Source organism: Neofelis nebulosa, chromosome 18 (genome assembly GCF_028018385.1).
Source record: "Neofelis nebulosa isolate mNeoNeb1 chromosome 18, mNeoNeb1.pri, whole genome shotgun sequence".
Taxonomy (NCBI): domain Eukaryota; kingdom Metazoa; phylum Chordata; class Mammalia; order Carnivora; family Felidae; genus Neofelis; species Neofelis nebulosa.
Genome location: NC_080799.1, coordinates 28,698,020 through 28,723,965, shown reverse-complemented (window position 1 = coordinate 28,723,965; position 25,946 = coordinate 28,698,020). Strand labels below are relative to the sequence as shown.

The following is a 25,946-nucleotide window of genomic DNA, read 5'->3' as shown; positions in this document are numbered from 1 at the left end:
ATTGGTTTGTATTCTTCTTTAAAACAACACACATTTTCTCATTTAAGACCACCTATACACAAAGAATCAGCTAAATAAGATGGAAATCAGCACAAATCATATGTACCACTGAAGACTTGTGTGACCAACAAATGTAGAAAAAGATTAAAAACCTATTGTCCAACTGCAGAAACAAAAAAGTAATATGGGGTTTTCTGTTCTCTGAAGTGCATCATGAAGTGTGGGTGGAGAGAAACACAGAAATCCAGAATTAGCCTAACATCAAATCATTTTGGAAAGAGTTGACAACATGTAAATTCCTCACACATAAAGTATTTAGAACAAGAGACTTTGATTCCTGGGCTATGATGCCATTTAGGAATCCTTGCAAGGCCTTAGGAATTCCAGTATTCACAGGAGAAAATGCTCATCTTAATTTGGAGCTACCAGGCATTCAGAGGTACTCCCAATGTGACACAGCCTGTAACTGAAGTATTACAAAGCTTGCAGTAAGATCTGGGATAAAGGCTGAACACCAAATTCGAAAGAGGTAATCAAGGTACCAAGTGACATAAAGGGGGGAAAAAAAGAAAGAAAAAAGAAAAACCACCATGATTACCACCTAGCCACAGAGAACTGAAGTGGAAACGAGGGGTGTATATGGGAGAAGAAAAGGGGTGAAAGGGAATGGAAAAAAAACAATACATTTGTCACCCCGTACCACTTCCTATACAGGACACGGGCAAAGCTTCCAGCCCCATTACCTCAGGCACAGATGGTTATCGTTTGTAGCAAAGGTGCATAGAAAGGCCTTCAGGTCTGAGCCCCTTAATTCCAGGGCTGTTAATGATTAAAGAGAAGGATGGGGGTGGGGAGTGAAATGAGGGAGGAGGGAGCTGGAGATTCACCCACCACCTCCCGCTTGGACTCCTACCTTACGGCGCTTACCCGGGGCATAGAACCAGAGTCTGCACCCTCTCCAGGGCAGCTCCAGCCCCCAGATCCCCAGGCCTAGGTTGAGGGGTGCTGGCGGTGGGGAGGCAGGGACCGTAGGTAAGTTTTCTTGAGCCCTGCGGCTGACACGCCACAGGCTCCCCTCACAGCCTCTTCCTCCAAAGGGACCAGTCCAGACAAGGCGCTGATTTCCACTCCTCCCCTTCCACCCCCTTTTCTCGAAGGTACCCAACCCCCGCCCCTTCATCTCTCAATGCTCCCCCCTTTTCCTCAAAAGCCCCCCCCCCCCAAACTCACAGCTGCTCCAGAGGTTCCTCCAGTCAAACCCTTTCTGGAAACGACGGCGGCCCGGCGGGTCCAAACCACCTACCATCCCCGCTCGCGTTTCCAGGCTCCCTACCCGCGCCGCCGCCGCCTCTTCTTCCACCACTGCCGCCGCCTCCTCTTCATCTGCGGCCCACCGGCGGCAGCCGCCCCCAAACCCCGCCCCCTCCATCGCCTCCTGCATCATCACTTCCGGTAACCCCGCAGGCCGCCGACTCCAGGAGGGAGAATTGAAGAGGGGCGGGGAGGAACGGGTGGAAGATTGCGTCACGACGTACGCAAAGACGCACGAAGCTGTAGCCAAGTAAGGGCAAAGACCTAGCGACGAGGAGGGAGGGCTAGGAGGTGCTGGGCTGGACCATTTTTTTGACTAGAGTGGGGGGAACGATAGCGGAAGGGGTAAAGAGAAACTAGGGAGAGGATGAAGTTGGCTATATTGTTTGTATACGGCGGAATATGAGCTACAGTATGAAGTGTAAGGGAGACTCGTGGCTACTCCCGACCTGGAACTAATGCTCCCACAGAGGTCCTCCCGGTGGTTTGGTCCGGCCTGGCCTACCGGACCTGCCCGACCTCCGTCGCCCGCGGCTCAGCTAGGCTCCTGGCGCCGCCTCCTCCTAGCCCGCGGTAGGCTGCGGCGCTTCTGTGGGTGGGGGAAGGCAGGACTGACGCAGAGTGAGTGTAGGGGATGGAGACGCTGACTCCTGGCGCGGGAGACTGGGGGAAGGGGTTGGCTCCCCAGGGGCAGGGGTGGGGTGGGGGCGGGGGTGCGACGTTGCTAAGAGACGTGCTTGTGTGACCCCTGCCTCGCGAGGGCGGCTGGATGTCGTCGCCCCTGGCCTCGAGAACTTGCCTTGGGAAGTGGCCCGAAGGCCAGGAAGGGAAGGCCTGGTTTGGGGACTCTGAGATGCCGATTTGGGGCCCATCTCAAACTTTGCTGAATCGCTTGGATCCCCGAATATAAATAGGAGATTAACAGGGGCTATTCTGGGGCGAGAGGCGTCAAGCTGGGGAAGGTTGACCCAAACGAGGGCCCGTACAAGCTACGGAGACTTTCTAGAATAGTGAGAACTAGCTTCTTATTGCCTCGATTTACAAATGAGAGCGAGAACGGAGGCCTTGCTCGGTGACGTCGAGTCCGGAAGAAAGTTAAAATGTAAAGTTAAAGTTAAAATGTAAATCAGGAAGGAAGATATCCGCAAGTAAGACAATAGTACCGGATGAAGTGGTAGTAGATGGGGGGAGGGCCACTCTAAAATGGGGTAGAGCTCTTCAGAGAAGGCCGGGTTTCACAGAGATTCGAGAAAAGAAAGAAGCTAGGGAATGGACTGTCTAGGTGGAGAAAAGAGCCAACGGACAGGGTTCTGAGGAAGGAAACGGCGAGAAAGCCAGGTTGCTGGAGCAGAACAAACAAGGGCCAAAGTGGTCTTTGATGGAGAAATGGCAGGGCCTGAACAAGCACAGCATTTTAGCCCAAGGTAAGGGTTTGGCTGTTGTGTTACCTGAGGGTTTTGAGAAGGGGAGTGACCTGACCTGATTTACATTTAAAAAAAAATCACTTGGTTGCTAGACAGAGAAGGGTAGAAGTTGTCAGAACTGTTAGGACCCTGTTACAGTAGGCCAAGAAGTATTGTCAGTGGAAATGCAGATCATTAAATTCAGAATGCATTTTGGAAGTAGAGTTTGCAAGACTTAATGCCTGATTGGGTGTGAAGTGTATGGGAGGAAGAGGAACCAAGGAGGACTACTAAGGGGAAACTGTTTGGAACGGAATATCCTAAGTTCTCTTGAATATACTAGGTTCGATAAGTCTACTAACCATCCAGGTGAAGATGTCGGAGAAGTTAGATATACAAGTCAGGGGAAAAGTCCCAGAGAAAATACACAGGAGTTTTTAGAGACATTCAGAGATTCCCTGGAGAAGAACAGAAGCCAGCAAAGGAGACTTGACACAGATAAGGCCTCAGAGATAAAAGCAGGATCCCTTAATATCCTACAATAGTGAGACTCACTCTCATAATCCGTGAGACTCATTCACCCACCAGCCAGCTTCTATTCATCCTCTAAGCCCTGGCTCAAATCTCTTCCTTCCCTTCCTCCCCCAGCTGTCATTGCTTTTGGACTTGTGTGCAGGTGATTTGTGTCCATTACAGCAAGCCTGACTTTGCTTGTTAATTGTTATGTCTGACTCCCCTGTGGGCTATTTCTTCTTTGTGTCTTGCTTCTAGTATAGAGCTTTGCCCAAAGGGCCCAATATGTGGTTATATAGGTAGGAATACTGTATTCATAAGGTATCAGTCATGGACTTCAGCAGCTCTGACAAAGGGGCTTTTGTCCCGCTGATGCTGCCACTGCCAGCCACAATCTAGATATGGTTAATCTCATAAAATCTAGAAAGAATATCAGAAGTATCAGAAGGCCTGGGTTTCAATCTTGGATCTGCTACTGATCAGCAGTGGCATTCATTGGAGAAGGTCTTTTTCTTTGAGCTGAAGGGGTTGGCCTAAATTAGAGATTGCAAATGGAAATACAGCTATTGCCTACAAACATATCATTCAGCCTCCAAAATGATTTAAATTTAAATTCTTTTTAAAATTGACTTGCCAACATTTAAAAATTAGACCTCAAAATCCAGATTTTCAGCTTCATTGAAAAAAGAATCTGGCAACACACCTGGAGCCAATAAAGCTTCTCCCCGCCACCGCCCCCCCCCTTTGTATGTGGCTCAGTGCCAAAGGCCTCCTCTCTTTTCAGCTGTCTGCCTGACCCTTGTGGGCATTTGATTTGCAGTTCTTGGTCTTGAACTGTGCTGTTCCCCAGTAGCCACTGGCTACATGTTGCTATTTATTTTTTACATGTAGGTACTTAAATACACTTTTAAATGCCAGTGTCTCAGATGCAGTAACCATATTTCATGTGGCCAGGGGCTAGCTACCCTGCTGGACATCAGAGTTATAGAATATTTCCATCACTGAAATACGTTCTGTGGGGGTGCCCGGATAGCTCAGTTGGATGAGCATCCAACTCTTGATTTTGGCTCAGGTCATGATCTCAGGGTCGTGGGATTGAGCCCTGGGTCAGGCTCAGCGCTGAGCACAGAGCCTGCTTAAGATTCTAATTCCCTCTGCCACTCTTCCCTGTTCATGCTCTAAATAAATAAACAAATAAATAAAGTAAAAAGGAAATACATTCTGTGGGTCAGCACTGAACTGCAGGAGCTTGAAGGTATTCTGGGTGCAAATAGTTCCACACAACATAAGGATGGACAGTCATTGCTCCTGCTGTCAAGGGATTTTGTCTAGTAAGGAGCTCTGTTGCCTCTGCAGATGAGAAAAGTTGCTCATTTGGTAGTTACTTGATAGGTGGAGGGTATTTGGAAACTGTTGTGAAGGCAGGGACCACTACTCAACGTGAGGTTATTCATCAGATGGTTGGATCAAGGGTCAGGTGCTAGAAAACTCCAGCTGTATCTAATGTTATAACCAAAGCCCTTTTGTCAGTTTCCTAATCCATTTCCCTAGGAAATTATCACAAAGGAGGATTTAAATGCTAATTTAAATTTAAGTGTTTCTTGTTCTGACTTTCCTAGTTCCTATGAAGGGGTGAAATTCTGGGTAGTTATGAATGAATGACTGGGGTTGATTTTTAGCATTGACCTAGTTTTCATCTATTTCCAGCACACACACACACACACCCCCACACACATCTAACACCTCATCCTACTTCTGCTAACTGGTTCTTACCCCCTCTGGCTGACCCTTACTTTTGTCTCTTAAAATATGCTGATAAAGAAACAAATACTTCCATTTCTTTTGAATTGAAGGGCAGAAACTTGGTTTCCATTTAGAATTTGTCTGAGGGGAAAAAGAGCTGTATCTCTCTTGGTTACAAAAGCCTAATTGGAGTTCCCCCTTACAAGTATAATCTTGTGTATGCTCCTATGCTGGTATATTTAGAATGAGCATACTTGCCTCATATGATTTTGTTTTGGATAATTTAGAAGCCTTTCAGACATCAGTATTTTTGGTTTTTCCCTGTGTTCTGGAGATTTCCCATATTACAGGGCCTAACCTAATTCTATTCCTTTAAGTAAAATGAAAACACGATCTACCTTCCACTCCCTGCCTCCTATCTCTGACACACCATATTGTCACTTTCTGTGTAAAAAGATGCTGTTTCAGAGAATAGCTGTGGTATGATTAAGTACACCACACAAGCATATCCTGAGATTTGGAGAACAGTGTGTGGCATTACACTTCCCTTTTTGGATTCTAGTAACCAAAAACTGAATCCAGGACAGGAAACAAGTCTGTGGGGTGTGTGTGTCTGCCTGTCTGTTAATTGAGAGGAGTGGGGGATAGAGGGCAGTGATGTGTGGGGCACAGCTTAACTTGAATGTTATTCGATTTGGGTAAGGATGATACTGTATAGGATATGGGTGTACACCAGAAAGTAGGAAATATAAGAGATGTAGGAGAAAAACAAGCCAAAGGATAAGCAAGGAGTAAGAGATAAAGGAAGAAAAATAGGAAGTCTGGTCATGCCTTCAGTGTTGGCACCTGCATTATATTTCCAGTAAGAAGTATGTGCTGTGGTCTGAAGATAAGCAGTGCATCTGACTGGGTTATTTGCTTATACTGAAGAACAATAGCCCTTTACTGTACAGGGATTATTAATGATCAGAGGGAAACAGCTTTAGGAAAATCCATCAGTATCACAAAGCAATAAATTTGCCAACAGGCAACACGCTTCTTTTCCCACCTCTGCAGACAAAGCTTAGCATAGATAAAAGAGGCGTCATTGTTCCTCCTTTATTTCCTCCTATTTAGGTAACATTTGCCTTTGTTAGCTCCCAATGCTAAGTGATTTACATGGATTATCTCATGAGTAATCCTTACCCCAACTCTTTGAAGAGGGTTCTATTGTTACCCCATTTCACTTTTTCAGAAACTGAGGCTCAGGAAGACTTGACCAATGTGGTGAAGTCAGGATTGAAACCCACTTTTGACCATTCCAGAACCCATTTGTTCAATAGTTGCATTTTATCTTCTGTTCCTTACATATGTGGAAAAACTTTGAATGCCTAAAACCAAGACAATCATTCTGTCCTCTGCTTTCCTGGGCAAGAAAATCTGTTTGCTTGCTCCAAATAACAATTTTGGAGGTTGGTTTTGATCCCCGATCATTTGGTTGCAATAGATCTTATTCCCAAGAAGGATTTTTTTTTTTTCCCAAGAGAAAATGTGTCCGAGCCATATTTTTTCTATCTGTTTGGTTCTAAGCTTCATGAAAACATAGTAAATCATTTCATTCCAGTGGACCAACACTTACTGGCTTTTAAAGAACTTAAGAGTATGGGTTACATTATTATAACTGTAAGGATGGAACTGATAAGGCCTCCTCCCCAAACCTGACACCCACAGCACCACTCTTGAAAACATCATTGTGAGGGTTAATTAGTATTTTTAAATGTTCTAGGGTCTTCACTTGGGAAACCTGGCCCACATAACCACTGTGTGTGTTTCAGAATGAGAATGGACATTACTGGTGACTATTCTTCGTGTGTAAATGAATTATTCTTCTAACAAATATATTTCGAGCTCCAACTTTGTGCCCAGTCTTACGAGTGTGATGAATGAGGCATACTCCCAACCTTCTTTCTCCCTCCCCAAAACACACACAGTGGAAGAAGAAAGGTAAGCCAGCCAGAAAATTACACTAGAATAGGATGAACTTATGATACAAGTGTGCTGGAGGTGCCTGGAGTACACATAGCAGAGTCACTGAACCTGTTTCAGCATGAAGATGGCACCCTATGAAAAGTAATGGAAATCCAAGAATGAGAATCAACAGCTAGGCAAAGAAAGAATATTTCAGTTGTGTGAATTTGGACCTTCATTTGGCAAAAAGAAGGGGTGCCAGATCTAAGGAGATTGGGCAGCAGGACCGGGACCGGCCAGCATGGGTGCACAATGAACACACGAGACAGTGATTTCATTTGGGTGAGTTTCATAGTCTCCACCACCCACCCAATCATAAAGTACTTGGGAGAGAAATTTAACTCTATTACATTCATTAGTTATGATGAGAAAAAGAAAAATTCCACCCAGGAGCAGATACTGAAAGAATGGCAAGAGTCTTTCCTTCTGCCTGGGGCTGGAAAGTCAGTTAATTCCCATTGCCTTTTCTGTCCCTTGTTTATACTGCAACACTTTTTCTTAAGTAGAAGGCAAAGCCTCATGAGAGTCCAACACTGGGAATTTTGACATTCCTGAGACCAGAGTCATACTTCTATAAATTTCATCTGGAGAAGGAATTTTCATCTCTGCTCTTAAACTCCTCAGTGTTCATGCTGTGATGGTCTTTCCAAAGGTGGGGGAAAGGGTGAAGTGGATAAATCCCCTAATACTAGCATATCTTCACGCAGACATCCTGAAAAGCCAAACCTAAACATGCCATGTGTCTACACGTGCTGTATAGAGTGGGTTCTTGGAACCTACCCAGACCTTTCACTATTTCCACTCATCACGGAGTAGAAGAGTGAGTAGGTGGTGTGTTTTGTTTGGTTTTAGGAGATTAATTACTGCCCCATTACTGACTCCAAAATAAAAATGGGAAAACTCTTGGTCAGGGAAATAATCATCTAGGTTTATTGGCTCTTAATCCCAAATCTCCTGTCAATTAGGTGGCATTAGGCAAAACTTTTTTCACCATGTGCAAGATACAATTTGAAATCCAGCACATTTTTTTTTTAGTGTTTGTTTGTTTGTTTTGAGAGAGAGAGAGCAAGCACAAGTACAAGCAGGGGAGGAGCGGAGAGAAAAGGGAGAGCAAATACCAAGCAGGCTCCACACTGTGGATCAGGCTGTGGAGCCTGACATTGGGCTCAATCTCACAAACCTTGAGATCATGACCTGAGATGAAACCAAGAGTTGGATGCTCAACTGACTGAGCCACCTAGGTGCCCCCAAATCCAGCACATTTTAAAAGATGTAAATTAAGGGCATCTGGGTGGCTCAGTCAGTTGAGCATCTAACTTCGGCTGAGGTCATAATCTTGTGTTCACGGGTTTGAGCCCTGCATGGGGGTCTGTGCTGACCGCTCAGGGCCTAGAGCCTGCTTTGGATTCTGTGTCTCCCTCTCTCTCTGCCCCTCCTCTGCTCACTCTCTGTCTCAAAAAATAAAACATTAAAATATTTTTAAAGGATAGAATAAATGCAAATTAGACCATGGTACTCCAGCTTGCTTAAAATCAGCCAATGTCTTCCTTTTGTTTTGTTCTTAGATTACAAGCTGAACTCCTTTCCAGGGCCTACGCTCCAAACCCGTCCTAGATTTCTGCTCACCTGTGATCCCACCTTCCCCACAGGTTCTTGCTGCATTAACATTGACTTGTTTACCACCTCTTAGCCTTTGTTGATTGCCACCCTCTTCCTGAACCACCCTTCCCTTAACTCTTCCCTTGAATAGGCTCAGGCTCCTTCATGTCATTCAGGACTCAAATGGCACTAACTACCCAAAATAAAATAACCCTGCCTCTGTTCATTTGAATCCTATTACTGTTTCATTCCTAGAGAGCACATACCACCATCAGAAATTGTTTTTCTTGTATGTCATCTACTTGGCCACTAGAATGTAAGCTTCAGGAAGGCAGGGACTAAGGCTGCTTGTTTATCAAGGTTGTGTATCCCTAGAATCTCCTGTGTGTGGTCCCAGTGGGTACTGAAAGGATAGATGCTTGGGAGGGACCAGTAAGGCCTGCAGAGTGGTAGCACTGTAATGAGCCCTGGTGAGTCTTCTATGATGTCCACTCCTTTTGGAGTGATGGAACAGAGTTGCCATAGCGAATGGAAGAGCAGCCCAGTCCTGCCAGGTGCACAGCATCTTTTAAGGTGCTGATGTGCAACACAATTATTAAGGAAGGGCAATTGCCCTTCCCCCAGTCACTCATGTACACTCTTACTCTCTCAAAATAAGTAAGTAAACTTTTTAAAAAAGTCAGGAGTAGGGGGCGGTGTGCCTGGGTGGCTCAGTCAGTTAAGTGTCCATTTCTTGATTTCTGCTCAGGTCATGAATTTGAACCGAGTTGGGCTTCGCACTGACTGCTTAGGATTCTCTCTCCTCCTTTTCCCTGCCCTTCCCCTGCTCACAGTCTCTCTCTCTCAAAATAAATAAATGTAAAAAAAAAGGCAAGGGCAGATGGCATATGGAAAACCTTATTAAAAGGTTATTCATATCAAGGTGCAAAACAATGGTTTTTTGCTGTTTGTGGGAAGGGAATAAAATTGAGTTCCCTTTGTCACAAACTAGCCAAGCTCTTTAAAGCAGTTAACAGACATTCAACCACATTTACTGAGATTGAGCATCCTATTTAGTGATTAAACATTTGGGCTGGACTCCAGACTGTCTGGGTCTGGGTTTGAATCCTGGGCTCACCTTTTTTTTTTTTTTTTTTTTTTTTTTTATGTTTATTTATTTTTGAAAGACAGAGTGAGAGTGTGTGAGGGGCAGAGAGAGAGGGGAGACACAGAATCTGAGGCAGGCTCCAGGCTCTGAGCTTTCAGCATAGAGCCTCACACGGGGCTTGAACTCACAATCCATGAGATCATGACCTGAGCTGAAGTCAGATGCCAATCGACTGAGCCACCCAGATGCCCCGTTTTTTTTGTTTTGTTTTGTTTTGTTTTTAAGTGAGGTCTACAACCAACTTGAGGCTTGACTCACAGCCCTGAGATGAGTCTCTGGTGACTGAGCCAGAGAGGTGCCTCCAGCCTTACCTCTTAATATAGCTGATGTGACTTTGGGCAAGTTACTTAACCTCTCTTTGCATCAGGTTTCTGCTTTGTAAAGGGGTAATGGTAGTTACCTACCTTATAGAATTGTGATTTGGGGAGTTAACATACATAAAGCACCTAGCAAAGCCTCTAGCACAGTTAGTACAGAGCAAAGTGTAGTATTATTATAATTACTCTAATGTGCAAAACAGTCTGAGCCCTGCAGGAATTCAGAGACTGTGAAGAAAAAGACACAATGAAATAGCAAAATATCAATAGCTGGCTTAGGAGAGAAGCAGAGAAAAGGGGGCCGCAGAAAAACTTGGGAGCAAATAGGTATCTAGTAGATGGGGTGTGATAACTAGCAGAAAGCAAGCATTGTAAGTGGATGATAGAATAAACACCAAGGCATGACCCTGCAGGGTGCCTTAGAGCTGTAGCTTTAAAACTTGTGTATTTCACACTCTGCATCACAATTTTTACTATTATTACCCATATTTTAGGCCAGCTTTAAAAACTTTTCTATACAGGGGCACCTGGGTGGCTCAATTGGTTAAGTGTCTGACTCTTGATTTCAGCTCAGGTCATGATCTCACGGTTCATGAGCTGGAGCCCCACATCAAGCTCTGTGGTGAAGCACCAAATCTGCTTGAGATTCTCTCTCTCTGTCTCTGTCTCTCCCCCTTCTCTCTTCCCATCTCTCGTTGCCCCTCCCCTGCTTGTGCATGCTCACTCCCTCAAAATAAACATTAAAAAAAAACTTTTATAATACGTTCATCTCAAAGAAGCTCTATATTATTGCTGTGAAATCAAAATCATGCTATTAAATTATGTTTGATAGGCTATTATAGTACATTATAAAATACTTGTACATCCAAAAAATAACCTCCCCAACCAATCTTTGGGACACCTGCTGTCGGGAAAACTTCTCCCAACTGTGACCAGAGACCAAACCACGCTAGCAGCAACATTTATCAGCCTTTTCTTAGTGGCCCAGGCTTCACTTGGAAGATGCTTAGTTGTGAATTTTTTCTTGGTACTATGTATATATGGGGTACGATTTTAAGAAACGGCCAATTTCGAGGCACCTGGGTGGCTCAGTTGGTTAAACGTCCAGCTCTTGATTTCGGCTGAAGTCATGATAGTGAGATCAGGTTGGTAAGATCGAGCCTGGTGTCAGGATCTCTGCTGACAGCATGGAGTCTGGGAGTCCCTCTCCCTCTCTGCCCCTCCCCTGCTCACGTGCTCGCTCTCTCTCTCTGTCTCTCTCTGTCTCTCTGTCTCTCTTTCAAAATAAATAAACATTAAAAGAAGAAGAAGAAAAGGCCAGTTTCTAGTCACGTTTCCTCCCAGGAACACTTCATATCTCTTACCTTTCCTCATTCTGGGGCTTTGGGGTTAAGGAAGTAAAGTGAAACAGTTTGACCAAATGTCAATCTCATAGTCAAAGTTATAAAACTTTAAAAATTCTGTAAGAGTAGATTTCATGGCCAGTTGAGTGAGACTGGTTCAGTTGTCCTCTAGGAGCACCTGGCTGGCTCAGTCAGTGGAGCCTGCACCTTTTGATCTCAAGGTTGTGAGTTCGATCCCCATGTTGAGTGTAGAGATTACTTAAAATCTTTTTTAAAAATGTGATCCTCTAAATAATTTGATATTTCTCATGTTGCCTGTGGGAAAATCCCAGCAGACCTCATTACATTGGATCAACCCATGAAACTAGTAAAGAAAAGAGCCATCTCAGCCTTGCATCAGTAGTGAGAAATCATTGATAGTTCCGGAGGAATAAATGTTGGTTTCAAGTCATTGAATCCATAGGAAGGAACACTCTTAGGGAAAAAGCACTTTTTCTAAACAGGTTGCTTCCTAGGAACAAAGACAAAAATATAAACCAAAGGGGAAAGAGCTTGGAAAAAAAAAATTTTATATGGTCAGTTTTGTTTCTAGAATCCCAAGCTTTCTGTATCATGAGATGTTTTTATTTATTCAGCATTTGTGGAACACCAATTACAGACCTGGGTAGGTGCCAAGAATTGAGCAGTAAATAAGATGGATGTCGTAACTGTCCCCATAAACGTAAGGATCAATTGGGAGAAGACAGGCACTAACAAACCATAATTACTTGAGTGGTAAGTACCACAAAGAAGAAATTCAAGAATCCATGGGAAGGTTCAACAGACCTGACCCAGTGCATGTGGTGACAGGAGGGAGAAGGATTCTCTGAGGTGTCCAGGTTTTCACTGGGAATTGAAGGATGAGTAGGGGTTGGTCAGGTAAAAGAGAGAGGGTCAGGAAAGAGCCTTCTAGAAAGAGGGAACAGCATGCGTGTATACCCCTACCTACAGTAAGAAAAATGTGATTCCCTCAAAGAACCGAAAGAAATCCAGTAAGAAAACAACAAAGGAGGCATTTTTCTTTTCTTGCCTATTCTCTGAAGATTGGGAAGCGTTAAGCTAGACTTGCTAATAGTGCACAATGGAGAATACAGCTTTAGACCCTTCTCCGGAAATCTTTCAGACTTGGGTTTTCTGGGTCACCTGATGGTGGAGAGGGAGATATCAATCTCCCTTTCAGGATTAGTTTTCAAAACACTGTATATGTTAATTAAAGTGTTTTGAAAATAGACCTATTAAGTACTGATTGTTGGTACTGCCTATGACCTTGAGTACCCTAATTGCAGGGCTTGTGTATCCGATTATGGTATATGACCAGTTACAGTTTGAAGTTGTGGCTTTTTCGAATAGAAAAAAAACAAAGGCTTTGGAGAAGGTTGCTACTGCTTTAATATGCCATACCTCCGTCACTTTCCTCAAGTGTCATGCAGTCAGAGACGTTTCATCTGTTAAGGAAGTGAAGCAATCATTAATCGTAGTTACAGACTCTATGCCCCTCACAGGAACTGACTCACGTATTTTCATATGAAACCATGGAGTTTTAGGGAGAACCAGAAACTCAGAAACCTGTTTCCTTACCAGGAAAAGTCATCATTTCATGGGTTTTTATTACGATTAGCCACAAAGAATGATGTTCTCTCCTGGTTTTTATGAATTTCTTCTAAGCATTTTTTTCTGTGAGGTATCCATGGACATCAGAATTGGTGTTGATTATAACTTTCATCTTAACTTTGAATTGGGTGAAGCAGTGCTTTCAACATTTTCAGCAAGTGATTAAGCCTTGGTTCATTACTCATTGCTTAAGAAAGGTCACCAGGGTCAGGGGGCAGGGAGGCAATCCTATTCAAAAGAAATTCTAAGGTAAATTCCTTGCAGGTACTTAGAACTTCTAGATGAACTCACTCTTCCCAGCTCCTATCTGCATTTAGCTGCCCAAGTCCTCAGGAGCTCAGGACTACCCTAAAGCATACAGTCTCCGTATGTTACACCTCCACCTTGAGTTGGAAATGGGTCCTCTTCCCAAAGGGCAGTGAGCAGCCTACTTCCCCATCCTGATGAGCCTGTTTGAGGAAAGCCCAGTACTCATGAGGTGTTCCAGTGCCTGGCCCTGCTACTCACCAGATGTGTTCTTGTCTTCCCAGCCTACCCTTTTGTTAAAGACAGTACGATATATTCATTCTCTAAAATGTGACTAATCAGAATCCTCTAGTTTTGAGACTTCTTTTTTCTGTCTTCCCTGAATTTCTTTTAGATATAGTAGTAAATAGTAAAGACATAGTCTGAAGTTTTTGCATAAGTAAAAAGAGAAAGAAAAAGGAAAACACCTAACGTCCCATCATTAGAACATTAGCAGGAGAAGAGACAATATACTGGGACTGAATTGCAGTATTGAGAATATATGAGCTAGGGTTACATGTAACAACATCGGTGAATCATACCAACATGAGCAAAAAAAGCAAGTTGCAGAAGGACATAATACCTTTTACATAGAGAGTTGACCCTTAAACAACATGGGTTTGAATTATGCAGGTCCACTTAGACACAGATTTCTTTTGCAAATACAGAACAGTACTATAAATATTTTCTTTTCCTCATGATTTTCTTAACATTTTCCTTTCTCTAGCATATTTCATTGTAAGAATATAGTATATGATACATATACATACATATGTGTTCGTTGACTGCTTATGTTCTCAGTAAGGCTTCATGTCAACAGTAGGCCATTAGTAAAGTTTTGGGGAGTCAAAAGTTATTGTAGATTTTTGACTACGTGGAGGTCAGTGCTCCTATGCCCCATATTGTTCAAGGGTCAGCTGTATAAGGTTTGTAAACTTGCTAAGCAATACTATAGAATGTTAAGTGTAAAGATATGTGTGAGAAGATTAATAACAAGTTCAGGACAGTGGTTCCTTCTAGTACAGAGGAAGGGAAATTTGACTGGAAGTGATACAGTAGGGGTATATATATATAATTTATTTAAGATCCATTGTGAATATATGGCTGTTTAATTATATTCTCTATATCTTTTTGTATATCTGAAATATTTCATAATAAAAATAAAAATGACAGGAATTTAATTTTTTTTAATGCATATGGGGTGTCTGGATGCCTCAGTTGGTCAGACATCTGACTTCAGCTCAGGTCACGATCTCATGGTCCATGGGTCACGTTGGGCTCTGTGCTGACAGCTCAGAGCCTGGAGCCTCCTTCAGATTCTGTATCTCTGTCTCTGCCCCTCCCACTCTCTCTCTCTCTCTCTCTCTGAATGAATGAATGAATGAATGAATGAATGAATGCATTTAGCTTTGGGAATATACTTAGGTTGGGACTCACTTAGCCAAGTTTCCTGAAATTAAAACTGATGTTTCAGAGTAAAAACCCAAAGAGGCCACAAGCTCTTTAGTCATCATCAGCAAGATCTTCCATTATACTTACTATATGGTTCTCACATGGACAAGGAAGCAGACCAACAATTTTGAGAAATATTTTCAACAAGGTTATGATGAACTAAAAGAGAGGTTGCAACCTGCCAGCCTCTGGGTAGAATTGAGCCTGCAGACTCAATGTGTTTGGCTTTCATGATACTCACACTTTCGAAAAGAATGAATTAGTGTCTTGAGATTTCACATTTAAAAAATATGGATTGCTACCTACTGTTAAACTATCAGGAAATCTGGCATTCCTAGGCCCTCATTTCTCCATGGTAGTAGCTGCCTGATCCTGAGTAGCAACTGTCCCTTTTGGGGGGACGGGGGGATGTCCTCTCCTGGCCATTGTCTCTACCTAGCCAGGTTCCCTCATTTTGTTACCTGCCAGACCCTGGATGTGCTTGAATTTGAGATCCCTGCATTAAACTCAAGTTACTTAACTAGAAATTTTAGTTATTTGGAGGCACCTGGGTGGCTCGGTTGAGCATCTGACTCTTGATTTCGGCTCAGGTCATGATCTCGCAGTTTATGGGTTTTAGCCCCACGTCAGGCTCCATGCTGTCAAGACAGAGCGTGCTTGGGATTCTCTCTCCCTCTATCTTTTCCCCTTTTCTGCTCATGCTTGCACATGCGCGCTCTTAGAATAAATAAACTAAAAAAAAATTAGTTATTCAAAATGTGCCTTTTCCAGGCACTCTGGTAAGTACTGCAATCTTATAAAAATACACACTAAAAGCATCATTCCCAAGATATTCTGGTAAAGAATTTACTGCTTTAAAGTATAGTAAATTTGAATTTTGGTTTGCCATGTTTGTAAAAATGGCCATCATAGCAAACATGAACTCTGAACCATGGGGGGGATATACCAGCACGGCTGAGAGAGATCTGGTGTTCCTATAGCACGTTCTGGCAATGCTACCAAACAGATCTGTTGAGAAAGAGCAATTATTTCCAGACTAATTAAAAAGCTTGATTAAAAAAAATGTACATCTGCCTAGCTGCCTACTGTCAAATTGAATTTTCATGCAAATTTCCCCTCTTCTATTTTGGTGGGTCTGAGGATGACAACAGCAACACGACAAGAAGTTCTTGGCCTCTACCGCAGAATTTTCAGGCTTGTGAGGAAATGGCAGGCGGCATCAGGGCAGATGGAAGACACCATTAAAGAAAAACAGTACATATTAAATGAAGCCAGAACGCTGTTCCAGAAAAACAAAAATGTAAGTAGGCCCCAATTGGAAACTGTAAGGAGGAGGGCAGTTTCTTGTGATACTTGTTCTTTTTCGTCCTAAAATTGAGAGGACTGAGCAGCACAGGTCACAGTGGCAGAGTGTGGGGCAGGAAGGGTTCAGAGGCACGGCCCAGCTAGCTTGCCCAACTACTGGGAAGCAGAGCCCAGCCTGGGTTCCTCTCGTCATTTGTTTCAGGTCTCAGTCCAGCCTGTCAGTGTCTTAGCGTCCTCGTCCTCGTAAGACCCCATGAGCCAGGTGACAGGAGCCAGGCCAGTGAGGGTTTTCAGGGGAGGAGCAGTTCGCAATCACTGTGCCTGTTCCCGGCCCCTCCCACAGGAGGTGCACAGTTAAACTTTTTTTTTTTTCTTCAACTCATAAACTATTCAAGGCCTCTAAGTGTAAACCCATTCAGAAGAAAGAGAATAGGATAAAGACACAGGGTTCCCTTCACAACTTCACTCTGAACTCAAGCCTCTTTGGCTAGCAGAGTGAGTTTGCCCTTTGAGACCACAGAATTGGGTAAGAAAGGGCCTCCATTAAGTAGTTTTAACGGAACTGCACACCTAGACATCAGGGAGCCAAAAACCATTTGTAAGAGGCTTGATGTGACCCATCCCACAGACTATAAAGCATTGGCTCTTAGCTTCTTACAAAGACTGCCTGGCACTAAGCATGGAAAGAGGCTTTCAGCTTCTTACTTTTCTTGCCTCCTTCTCACTGATCTCATGAAGTCAATGCTGTCACTGTTCCCCTCATGACACTTCCTGACAATCCACTCTCTTTACTTTTCCTCTCTGACCCCTGTCTCTGTGTCCTTTTGGACACACCCTCCTGCCACACACCCTCCTGCCAGCTGTAAGGATCCTCTGAAAGTCAGCCCTCTGCACTGAGGCCCAGAGACTGTGCAACCACTTTATGGTTTCAGCTCCCACATCTGAAAACCCAGCCTCAGCCCCTCACCAGCCTCCTGAAGGGCCTTACACCAAGTGTAACGATCCAAAGCAGAACACCTCTTTCCACCAGGATGCCTCCCCTCTCCAGCTTGCCTATTTCTGCCATAGCTCCCATCACCACTCTGCAACTCTCTGCTCTCATTCTTTCATTCAGCAAGTATTTGAGTGCCCACCATGTGCCAAACATTGGACTAGATGTTGAGGACATAAAATGAGCAAAACCAAGACAGGATCCCTCAAAGATGTTTCAGAGTTAGATGGTTAGAAATTTAAAAAATTACAATTGGGGTAAGCACTACAAAGAAACCCTCCCAAACAACACTATCTTCCCCATCTCAGAATCTGAATCCTGTCTGCTTCATAAAACCAACCTGCTCATGAAGCTTCTGCCTTTCCAGCCTTCCTCCAGCTTCTCCAAACTTTTCCATGCCACACATCACAATGTATATGCCCAATGAAGTCCTTAAACAGTTCTCTGAGAAATGGAAATAAAATACTGCAAGTGCTATTTCTCTTTATTTTTTATTGCATCCTTTAAAAATGTCTGTTCATGGGGTGCCTTGCTGGCTCAGCTGGGAGAGCATGTGACTCTTGATCTCGGGGTTGTGAGTTTGAGCCCCACACTATGTGTAGAGATTACTAAAAAAATAAACTTTAAAAAATAAAAAAAAATTAAAATGTGTATTTGGTGTATACTTATAAGGTTTTTGATGTATTTAATGCACTTATTAATATATTTTATAAATCAGTATGAGTACATGTATAGGAGCTATGGGCTCAGAAATTTTTACTGAAAGCAGTAAATAATCAAAAAGTTGGGAGACCACTATAACCTATGCCTGTCCCTATGTAGTTGGTCACATTCCTTCTTGTTTGTTTCATTTATGTTGGTGTGGTCTCCCCAACCAGACTGCCACTTCCTCGAGCAAAGAGACAATGTCTTATACTTTCTTATATATCCCATGGGACCTGCCTTGTGGTTGTCACTAAATTCATGAGCCTTCACTCAACCCTGTGACAGTGACCTATTCTGAACTCCTCTAGAGCAGTCTGCAGCAGTCACTGCCCTATTGATTACATGCCTCCATGCCTTTTCTGTAGCTTTATGCATCAGAGTTGTTCTGCCCAGGTAATAACCTTGATAGTTGAAGGCAAGAATCATGGCCTCACAGTGTCTAGCCCGGTGTTGGAGAGATATCATAGCAGGATGTGCCCAGTAAACCTTTTCAGGCTCACTCATGTGAGGACTGATCAAGGCCCTTAGGGTTTTCAGTTATGGCAGTAATCAATCCTTCCTTTGCCTCAGCTTGGGCTGGCCCAGTGTGGTGTGAGTCAGAGGGAAGTGTATGTGCCAGTGATGTGACATAAATAAGATTATTTTGTTGTGTCTGGGGAGAAGGTACATGGGTTTTTAAGATACGTATTTTGCCATGTGTTAGAAAATAGCATATCAGATAACGCCACAAATATTATGCTTAGGAGACAGTACATTTAAAGAGAAAGCTTAATGTTAGTATAAATGGTGTGTGGATATAGCAGAATCATGAAGGCAGCCAATGAATGACTGAATTTGGAGAGCTCTAACCCAGATTTGTTCAAATGGACAGCTGCAGTCCCAGGAGCCCTCAGCCCCCTTAACCATACGTATCTTTATGACGGGCTTCTTTCTCCCCAGTCCCTTACGCAGAGTTAAGTCGTTTCTTAGAACTTCACTTGCTGTGAGATTTTAATAATAATTCAGAGGTATCTCATGAATTGCTCTGAATCCTAATGGGCAAATGGGAACATGGAAATCTATTCCCAATGTGGACATCAGAGCAACAGCTTCTGAGAAGCAGAGGTCAGAAAGCAGACCCTCTGCCCCAGGGGACCCAGCTGTAGTTCTGTGCACTGCAGTTCCTAGAACTCTTCTCTGCTCCAAAAGGTGCCATAGAATAGGCACGCCCTTGGAATTTCCAAGCCTTGCTGGCCCAGACGTCACTGTGGGTGTCATCTGGGACTGGTGCAATCCCAGCTCTGCTTTGAGGCCCACTTGCAAACTCTTAGCAGAGCCACATGTTGACTCATTTTCCATCCTTGAAATGTAAGGGTTTCTCCCCTTCTACCTGGTGTTCTGTTTTTTAGAATGAATTTGTCATCCCTTTACTTGAAACTGGACTACCACAATTTGACTATTTGGGAATTTCAAAAGCCATTTCTTCCCCTTACCAGTGAACAAGGCAGTTTACAGTTCAAAATAAGAAGTGGATCATTCTCCAATATCTTACTTGGGGGGTTTCTGGACAGCACTTGCTGAAACAGTTGGGTTCAAGTTTGATCCACATGGAGAGGAGGTAGAGAAGCATTCTCATCAGGGTGTTGGTGGGACTATAAATTGGTACACTCTTAGAGGGTAATTTGAATCTAGAGGGAATATCTGAAGAATTAAACATGCATGAACATACACCCTTTAACCCAGCAGTTCTCTAGGAATTTATCTTTTAGATATATTTGCGTGTAAGCCAAAAACAACTTTAGTGGGATCCATAACAGAATTGTTTATAATGGGAAAAAAACTGGAAATAACCTAAATATCCATCAGGAAAAGACTGATTAAATTATAACACGGCCTTATGTTTGAATTTTGTGCAGCTCTTAGAAAGAATGGGCAACTCTCTGGGGCGCCTGGGTGGCTCAGTCAGTTAAGCGTCCGACTTTGGCTCAGGTCGTGATCTCATGGTTCTTGGGTTCGAGCCCCGCGTCGAGCACTGTGCTGACAGCTCAGAGCCTGGAGCCTACTTTGGATTCCATGTCTCCCTCTCTGTCTGCCCCTCCCCTGCCCATGCTCTGTCTCTCTCTCTCTCTCTCTTTCTCTCTCTCTCTCTCAAAAATAAATAAACATTAAAAAAAAAAAAAAGAATGGGCACCTCTCTGTGTAAATATAAAAGGAGCTACACGTTGTTAGGGGAAAAAGCAAAGTTCAGAACAAAGAGAGCTATTGTGTGTAAGGAAAAAAAAAGTATATATATACACATATGCTTTTATCTACATAGAATATCCCTGGGAGGACAAACACTGCCAATAATTGTGGTCCTTGAGAAGGGGGAACTGTGAGAGGGGTAAAAAGGAGACTTTGTTTTTATATTATATCCTTTTGTGTTATTTGAATAATGTTTTACTGTGTGCAGGTATTACCTATTGCCATAATTTTTTAAAAAGTTTAATCCACAGTAAATTTTATACTAAATTGCTTTTGATTTTTCAAAGTATCAGCATTGAATTTACTGGCTGGTGAGCTGAGAAAGTTGAAGATGATGTACACCTCTACATAAGGAGCATTAGAAAGATGCTAAGAACCTCACCTGTTTTCCTCTTTTAATAGCTCACAGACACAGACCTGATTAAACAGTGTATAGATGAATGCACAGCAAGGATTGAAATTGGACTGCATTACCAGATTCCTTATCCACGGCCAGTAAGTGTGACAGTTAACATGTGGCGGGTACTTCTCCTCACCAACCCAGTTATTTCCAAGAACGTGTACCAAGAGGGCCAGTGTTTGTCGAGCAGTCTAGAGCTTGTGTGGGAGGCATGTTGGAAGTAAGCTATCCTTGCATGCCGCCAACCCATCACAACAAGCTAAAATGTCAATGAATGCCTGATTTCTCCTACTCATACAACTTTCCCACATATAGAAGGGAAAGCTAGCCCATATTTAGATAGCTTTCTCTTTTTGACTTTCACCTTTTTTATGGAAGTATTTTTATTTTCCTTATAATAAAAGTAAGGTTTGTTGTTAATATCATTAAAAGAGTGCATGAGGTAGAAAGTGAAAATGGTCCAAAATTCTCACCCTGTGGAAGTAACCACTGTAACTGTTCGGTTGCACTATATGAAACTGCCAATATTTTACTCTTAACCTATAATACAAAAACAGCAATTTTACCTGGTATTGGCTCAACCTAATAGTTTGGTAATATCTCGTCTTTTTTTCTATATTCGTGTACCTACGTTTTCTTAAAGTACATGGGATCCTGGACATACTGTTTGCTGCTTAGTTTATGTCATCTGTCCTGGCCATCTCTGCCTCCCATCTTTTTAAATGGTTGCCACTGGATCCTGTTACAAGAATATACCATAATTTACCCAGCAGCTCTTTAGTAGGCATTTAGATTACTCCCAGTTTTCCACTCTGCGCAGAATAGCTTTGTCTACCCAAACTTTTTTTCTCGCCTTCTTTGGATTCTCATCTCACCATGTGATCTGTGGTCATTGTTCCTTCCATGCAGGCAGTATGACAAAGAAGAGCACAAGCTCTGGAATGCGATCTGGAATGCAAATCTTGGCTCTACCACTTAATGTGTATATGAGATTGAGCAAGTTATTTAACTTCTGAGCCTCCATTGTCTCATCTATAAATATTATCTAATTCCTTATGAGATTATTGTAAGGATTAATGTGTGTAAGGATTTTAAGGATTAATGAGTCAGCGTAGATTTAGTGCTTAGCAGGGAGCACGGTACTTAGTAAATCCTCAATGAATAAGCTGCTCTGGTGATTATAATTCTTAATATTATCATTATTCTTATTCTTCCTATTCAGATTCATCTGCCTCCAATGGGCCTCACCCCACTACGAGGCCGGGGACTTCGAAGCCAGGAAAAACTGAGGAAACTTTCCAAACCAGTATATCTCAAGTCTCATGATGAGATTTCCTAACCCAGAAGAAAATTTATTTCTCAGAACGATGAGCCGACTAGATCTTGAATGTAAACCAGATGATGAAACCCTTCTCTTCGATTAGGGGTAAAAATTTAAATATCTTCTTAAAAACCTCCAAAATATTGGTATTCACCCCAAGATCTGTGCTCACTCATCCTGACACTTCATCAGGGTCTTGTTGCCTAAAGTGGATGACACTAACCCTAGAGGTCATGGACCTTATATACCCTCACTGAAGCATCTTTGGAAACAAGGCCAAGGCCTGTAGAAGGAAGATAAGGATGACAAAGATTTTCATGGAAATGTCATTTGCCAGTCATGTCAGCTGATAGGAAGAAATCAGCCAGCTGCTGAAAGTCTTCATAGCTACCATAAAACTCTACACTGCCTTCAGAATATTTTTTGGCTTCTTTCTCCCGAATTTTTGCTTAAAAAACAAAGGTTTGCTTAAAAGTGGGCTTCTTTGTATATGTTTTGCTGTCTTTTGACCATCCCAGTTTCCAGATAAACTACCCTTAAAAAGTGCATCATTGGATTTATCGTGGTTTTTCATGGAAATTTTACATGACACCCTGCCCCTGACATATACATACGTAAAAGTACTTGTCTTAGGTAAATGCGTATGTTTACTTTATCTTAAAGCCTGTGATTACTTAGGATCCACTTAGGATTTGAAAGGCTTACTTGAAACTCATACTGCATTCATTATGAATATTTTATCTTAACATAATTAGGAAGTACAAGGGCCAAGCTGGTTTTCAAATTATGTCTAAACAGCAATGGCACAAAGAGAACTCAAAACACAAAGGATTTATACTCCTGCATGTGTGGAATCCCATGGCAAGTCACACACACCTTGTTAACATTCCTTCTGACCTCCAAAGACAATGAGCATCACCAATAAAAACAAATTTTTATCGATTTTGGTCTCTCTGTATTCTTTTCCAAAATGGCTCTGAGACCCTCAGAAGTAGCATATGGTAACTTCCAGCCCATACCTAGATTTAGGATTCTCTTGTCACACAGCTCCTCTAATTCAAAGTAAGCATTATATTTCAATCTCAAAGCCTGCTCCTGTGAGCAGAAGCATACACTTTAATGCTGAGGGTAAGTATCGCAGAGTTTGGCAATGATGTGGAGAACAAATATATCACTGTAGTAATAGCAAATGCATATTTAACATGGTTGCCACATAAACCCCAGCTTGGCTTCAACTGGGAGACATCTGCTGTTCCATCAGTAACTCTCCTTCTATCTGGTCTCATTGTGGAAGCATCTCCCTGTTCAGAGGTGGTTCTAGTGTTTACACATTTTGTCATGCAACATAGGGCCTGTGAAATCAAGTCAAGTAACTTCATCTGGGGGTCAACCATTGAAACAGTGATCTATTCTCAAATTGGTGGAAAAACTGGCTCTGCTGGACCAAGTGAGACGTGACTTGCCTATCTCTGTCCTCGTCCTTTTCTAAGTAACTCAAGGTGATTTTGACTGTGCAGTTTTTGTCTTTAACTCTGTTGAGTGAAGAAACCAACCTTCCCACCCAGCCTCTTCCAAAATGGAAGTTGATCTAATTGCTAGCTAGCCTCCTGAGTATCTTCTCTGTGCCAGGAATCTTACCTAACTGTGAATTTTATATGACTAGCCTCCTTTGCAAAGGTGCATGTCCTATTACACAGTAACATAATTACCAATTTACTACCAAAACTTTCATATGAACAATGTTTATAATAGCTTTTATTTCTCCCATTTTCTCTCCAAGACTATAAAATCTCCATCTTGGTTCTTCTAAAGGCCAAACCTATCTTCCCTACATCCCCTCTTTCAATGAAATTTTCTTCCAATACTGACAAGGACTGAAAATTCTTTACCCAACACATTAAAGAGAAATGACTAGCTTGGTGACAATGTTTGTCTGATGTCATCTGCTGCACTATTTATTGGCAGGAACTGCAGCTTCTCACCAAACTGATCTCTGGCCATCTCTGCCCCAAGACTCCAGCCTCTAACTCACCAGGATTTCTGAAAGAACATACAGCTCTTTCCAGGGGGAAACATTAAATATACCCCATTGGCCCCAGTAGAAAATGACCTCAAATTTAGGGCACTCTTTCTTTTCAAAGTGGAGGAAATTTTTTAAATTACAAAAATTTAATCCGTCATACAGAAACATTCTGTCCCTTGACCCCTGAGGAATGAAACAGTCAGTCCCTGCCTCCTTCAGCTTTTTGTTGCTGAATCTGGGAGTTAGACAACTAATTAAAATCCAATTGTTCTCTTAGCCACCCCCTCACTGCCTTAAAACTTACAATACAACTTAACCTAACCAGTCCAAGATTCAGGCAGTTGGGATCCTGACCATCTTTCCATCTCACATGACCAACAATCTTACTTGGAATGATAATGCAGTTTCAGCTCTCTTTTCATTCTGATTTTCTTTCCCTCATTGGAAAAAGTAAAAATTAAAAAACTGTCTTTCTCGAAAAAATAACTATTAAGCTACCTGCTTTGAGTTGGAAGAGACTGCTCCTCTTTATTGCCTCCTGGCAAGATTTGGATAACTCCCCTTTTGCACTTAATGTCTCAGATCTCTCAGATAATTCTGCTGATCTCAGCATTTAGGGTTCTTTTTAAATTTTTTAATGTTTGTTTGTTTGTTTGTTTTTTGAGAGAGAGAGACAGAGCACAAGAGGGAGAGGAGCAGAAAGAGGGAGACAGAATTCGAAGCAGGCTCCAGGCCCTAAGCCGACAGCAGAGAGCTTGACATGGGGCTCGAACCCATGAACTGTGAGATCATGACCTGAGCCGAAGTTGGACGCTTAACCAACCGAGCCACCCAGGCACCCCTAATTTAGGGTTCTTAATCAGAATTTTATCAACTCCATGTTTCCATGAAGAGATTTCTGGAGTATGTATGTTTGGTTCTCTGAAGCTTCCCACGTTTAGGAAAAATAAACCCTGAGGACCTTTCTTGTAGTGAAGAGGCAGAGAAACCGAAAGACACATTAAGACCCTCAAACAACTCTTAATGAGAACAAACTGAGGGCTGATGGGGGGTGGGAGGGAGGGGAGGGTGGGTGATAGGTATTGAGGGCATCTTTTGGGATGAGCACTTTGACAATTTGACAATAAATTTCATATATTTTAAAAAAATACATTCAGAAACTGTATTTGACAACAAATTTCATATATTTTAAAAAATACATTCAGAAACTGTTCTAAAAAAAAAAAAAAAAGACCCTCAAACAGCCTTATGTCTTTGCTCAACTATGAACTGACCACTGGAATGCCCTGAAGTCACTTAGAGCCAAAGAGCTAAATGAAAGAGTTAGTCGAGAAGTAATATATAAAGAATTTGATTTTTATATTCCTTAGGATTCTCTTTTAGCTGGCTCTGGGGGAAAACAGGAAAGTGATAAACTAGAAAATTTTTGGACATGGTTGTTGGAGCTACACATTTAAGATTCTACATCATAACATAGCCAAGGCATTGGCAGGGAGGCAGCATGTGGCAGTGAAAAATGCATGGGTTCTAGAGCCAGACAGACCTTGGCTCTGCAATGTCAAAGAGCTAGATGATCTTAGGCAAGTTACATAATCTCCAGAGGGAGAGACAATGGTACCCACCACATAGGAAAAAACAAGATACCTAAAGGACCAGGTCACAACCCATGGCACATAGTAGGCATGCAACAAATACTGGTTTTCTCATGTCTCCTTCCTGAAATTTCTGCCCATTTGTTGCAGGCTAGTAGAGAAGTATTTGGGTTCCACTTCTATCACTGATGAGTTGTGAAACCTTGAACTAGTTGGGGTTTTTTTTAATGTTTTTATTATTATTATTATTATTATTATTAGAGAGAGACAGAGTGGGAGAGGGGCAGAAAGAGAGGAAGACACAGAATCTGAAGCAGGCTCCAGGCTCTGAGCTGTCAGCACAGTGGCTCAAGCCTTTTTGAACCTGAGAGGCTGTGATGTTAGTGCTAGGAAACAGCACTAGGAAAGAAGCAATTAAAGTTCAGTGGAAGTTACAGCAAAACAACAGGAAATAAAACACAAAGGAGTTTAGCCAAGTGGCTAAAGGTCTAGGTTGAAGAGTCCCATCATCTGTGTTCAAATCCAGGCTCCACTATTTTAGTAGCTATCTGATTTGGGAGATCTTACTTACCTTCTCTGTCTCATGGTGCTGTGGCCATAAAATGAGGATAATAAT

The 25,946-nt window shown here is 42.5% G+C and overlaps 2 protein-coding genes across 31 annotated transcripts in view; one reads left to right on the top strand and one right to left on the bottom strand.

Moving 5' to 3' along the window:
- DCUN1D3 (defective in cullin neddylation 1 domain containing 3) overlaps window positions 1–1,872 on the bottom strand; it is a 39,031-nt gene extending 37,159 nt beyond the window's left edge. For 16 of the 22 annotated variants that reach the window (XM_058711604.1, XM_058711599.1, XM_058711606.1 and 13 more), the window contains exon 1: window positions 1,231–1,397. The gene's annotated coding sequence lies outside the window, so the exon portion shown is untranslated. Of the gene's footprint in view, window positions 1–927; window positions 1,024–1,230; window positions 1,399–1,760 lie in introns of those variants that run through there. The other 6 variants (XM_058711609.1, XM_058711617.1, XM_058711619.1 and 3 more) reach the window with 6 other exon arrangements.
- LYRM1 (LYR motif containing 1) lies at window positions 918–22,657 on the top strand. 9 transcript variants are annotated; one of them, XM_058711631.1, is made up of 5 exons: window positions 2,060–2,735; window positions 12,019–12,157; window positions 15,911–16,070; window positions 20,397–20,489; window positions 21,617–22,657. In XM_058711631.1, the coding sequence occupies exons 3-5, from the start codon at window positions 15,912–15,914 to the stop codon at window positions 21,731–21,733; spliced, it is 369 nt and encodes a 122-aa protein (XP_058567614.1). In that variant the 5' UTR covers window positions 2,060–2,735; window positions 12,019–12,157; window position 15,911; the 3' UTR covers window positions 21,734–22,657. The 9 variants fall into 9 exon arrangements, with proteins under 9 accessions (XP_058567613.1, XP_058567612.1, XP_058567606.1 ...); XM_058711630.1 differs by lacking the exons at window positions 2,060–2,735; window positions 12,019–12,157 and adding an exon at window positions 918–1,032; XM_058711629.1 differs by lacking the exons at window positions 2,060–2,735; window positions 12,019–12,157 and adding an exon at window positions 1,460–1,561.
- The last annotated feature ends 3,289 nt before the right edge of the window (window positions 22,658–25,946 follow it).

Bases quoted from the DNA above. Each gene is read 5' to 3' on its own strand.
- LYRM1 (XM_058711622.1), top strand. From the start codon at position 1,770: ATGCTCCCACAGAGGTCCTCCCGGTGGTTTGGTCCGGCCTGGCCTACC. The intron at 1,933-15,921 runs GTGAGTGTAGGG...GGATGACAACAG, and splicing joins GAAGGCAGGACTGACGCAGA to CAACACGACAAGAAGTTCTT. The intron at 16,071-20,396 runs GTAAGTAGGCCC...CTCTTTTAATAG, and splicing joins TGTTCCAGAAAAACAAAAAT to CTCACAGACACAGACCTGAT.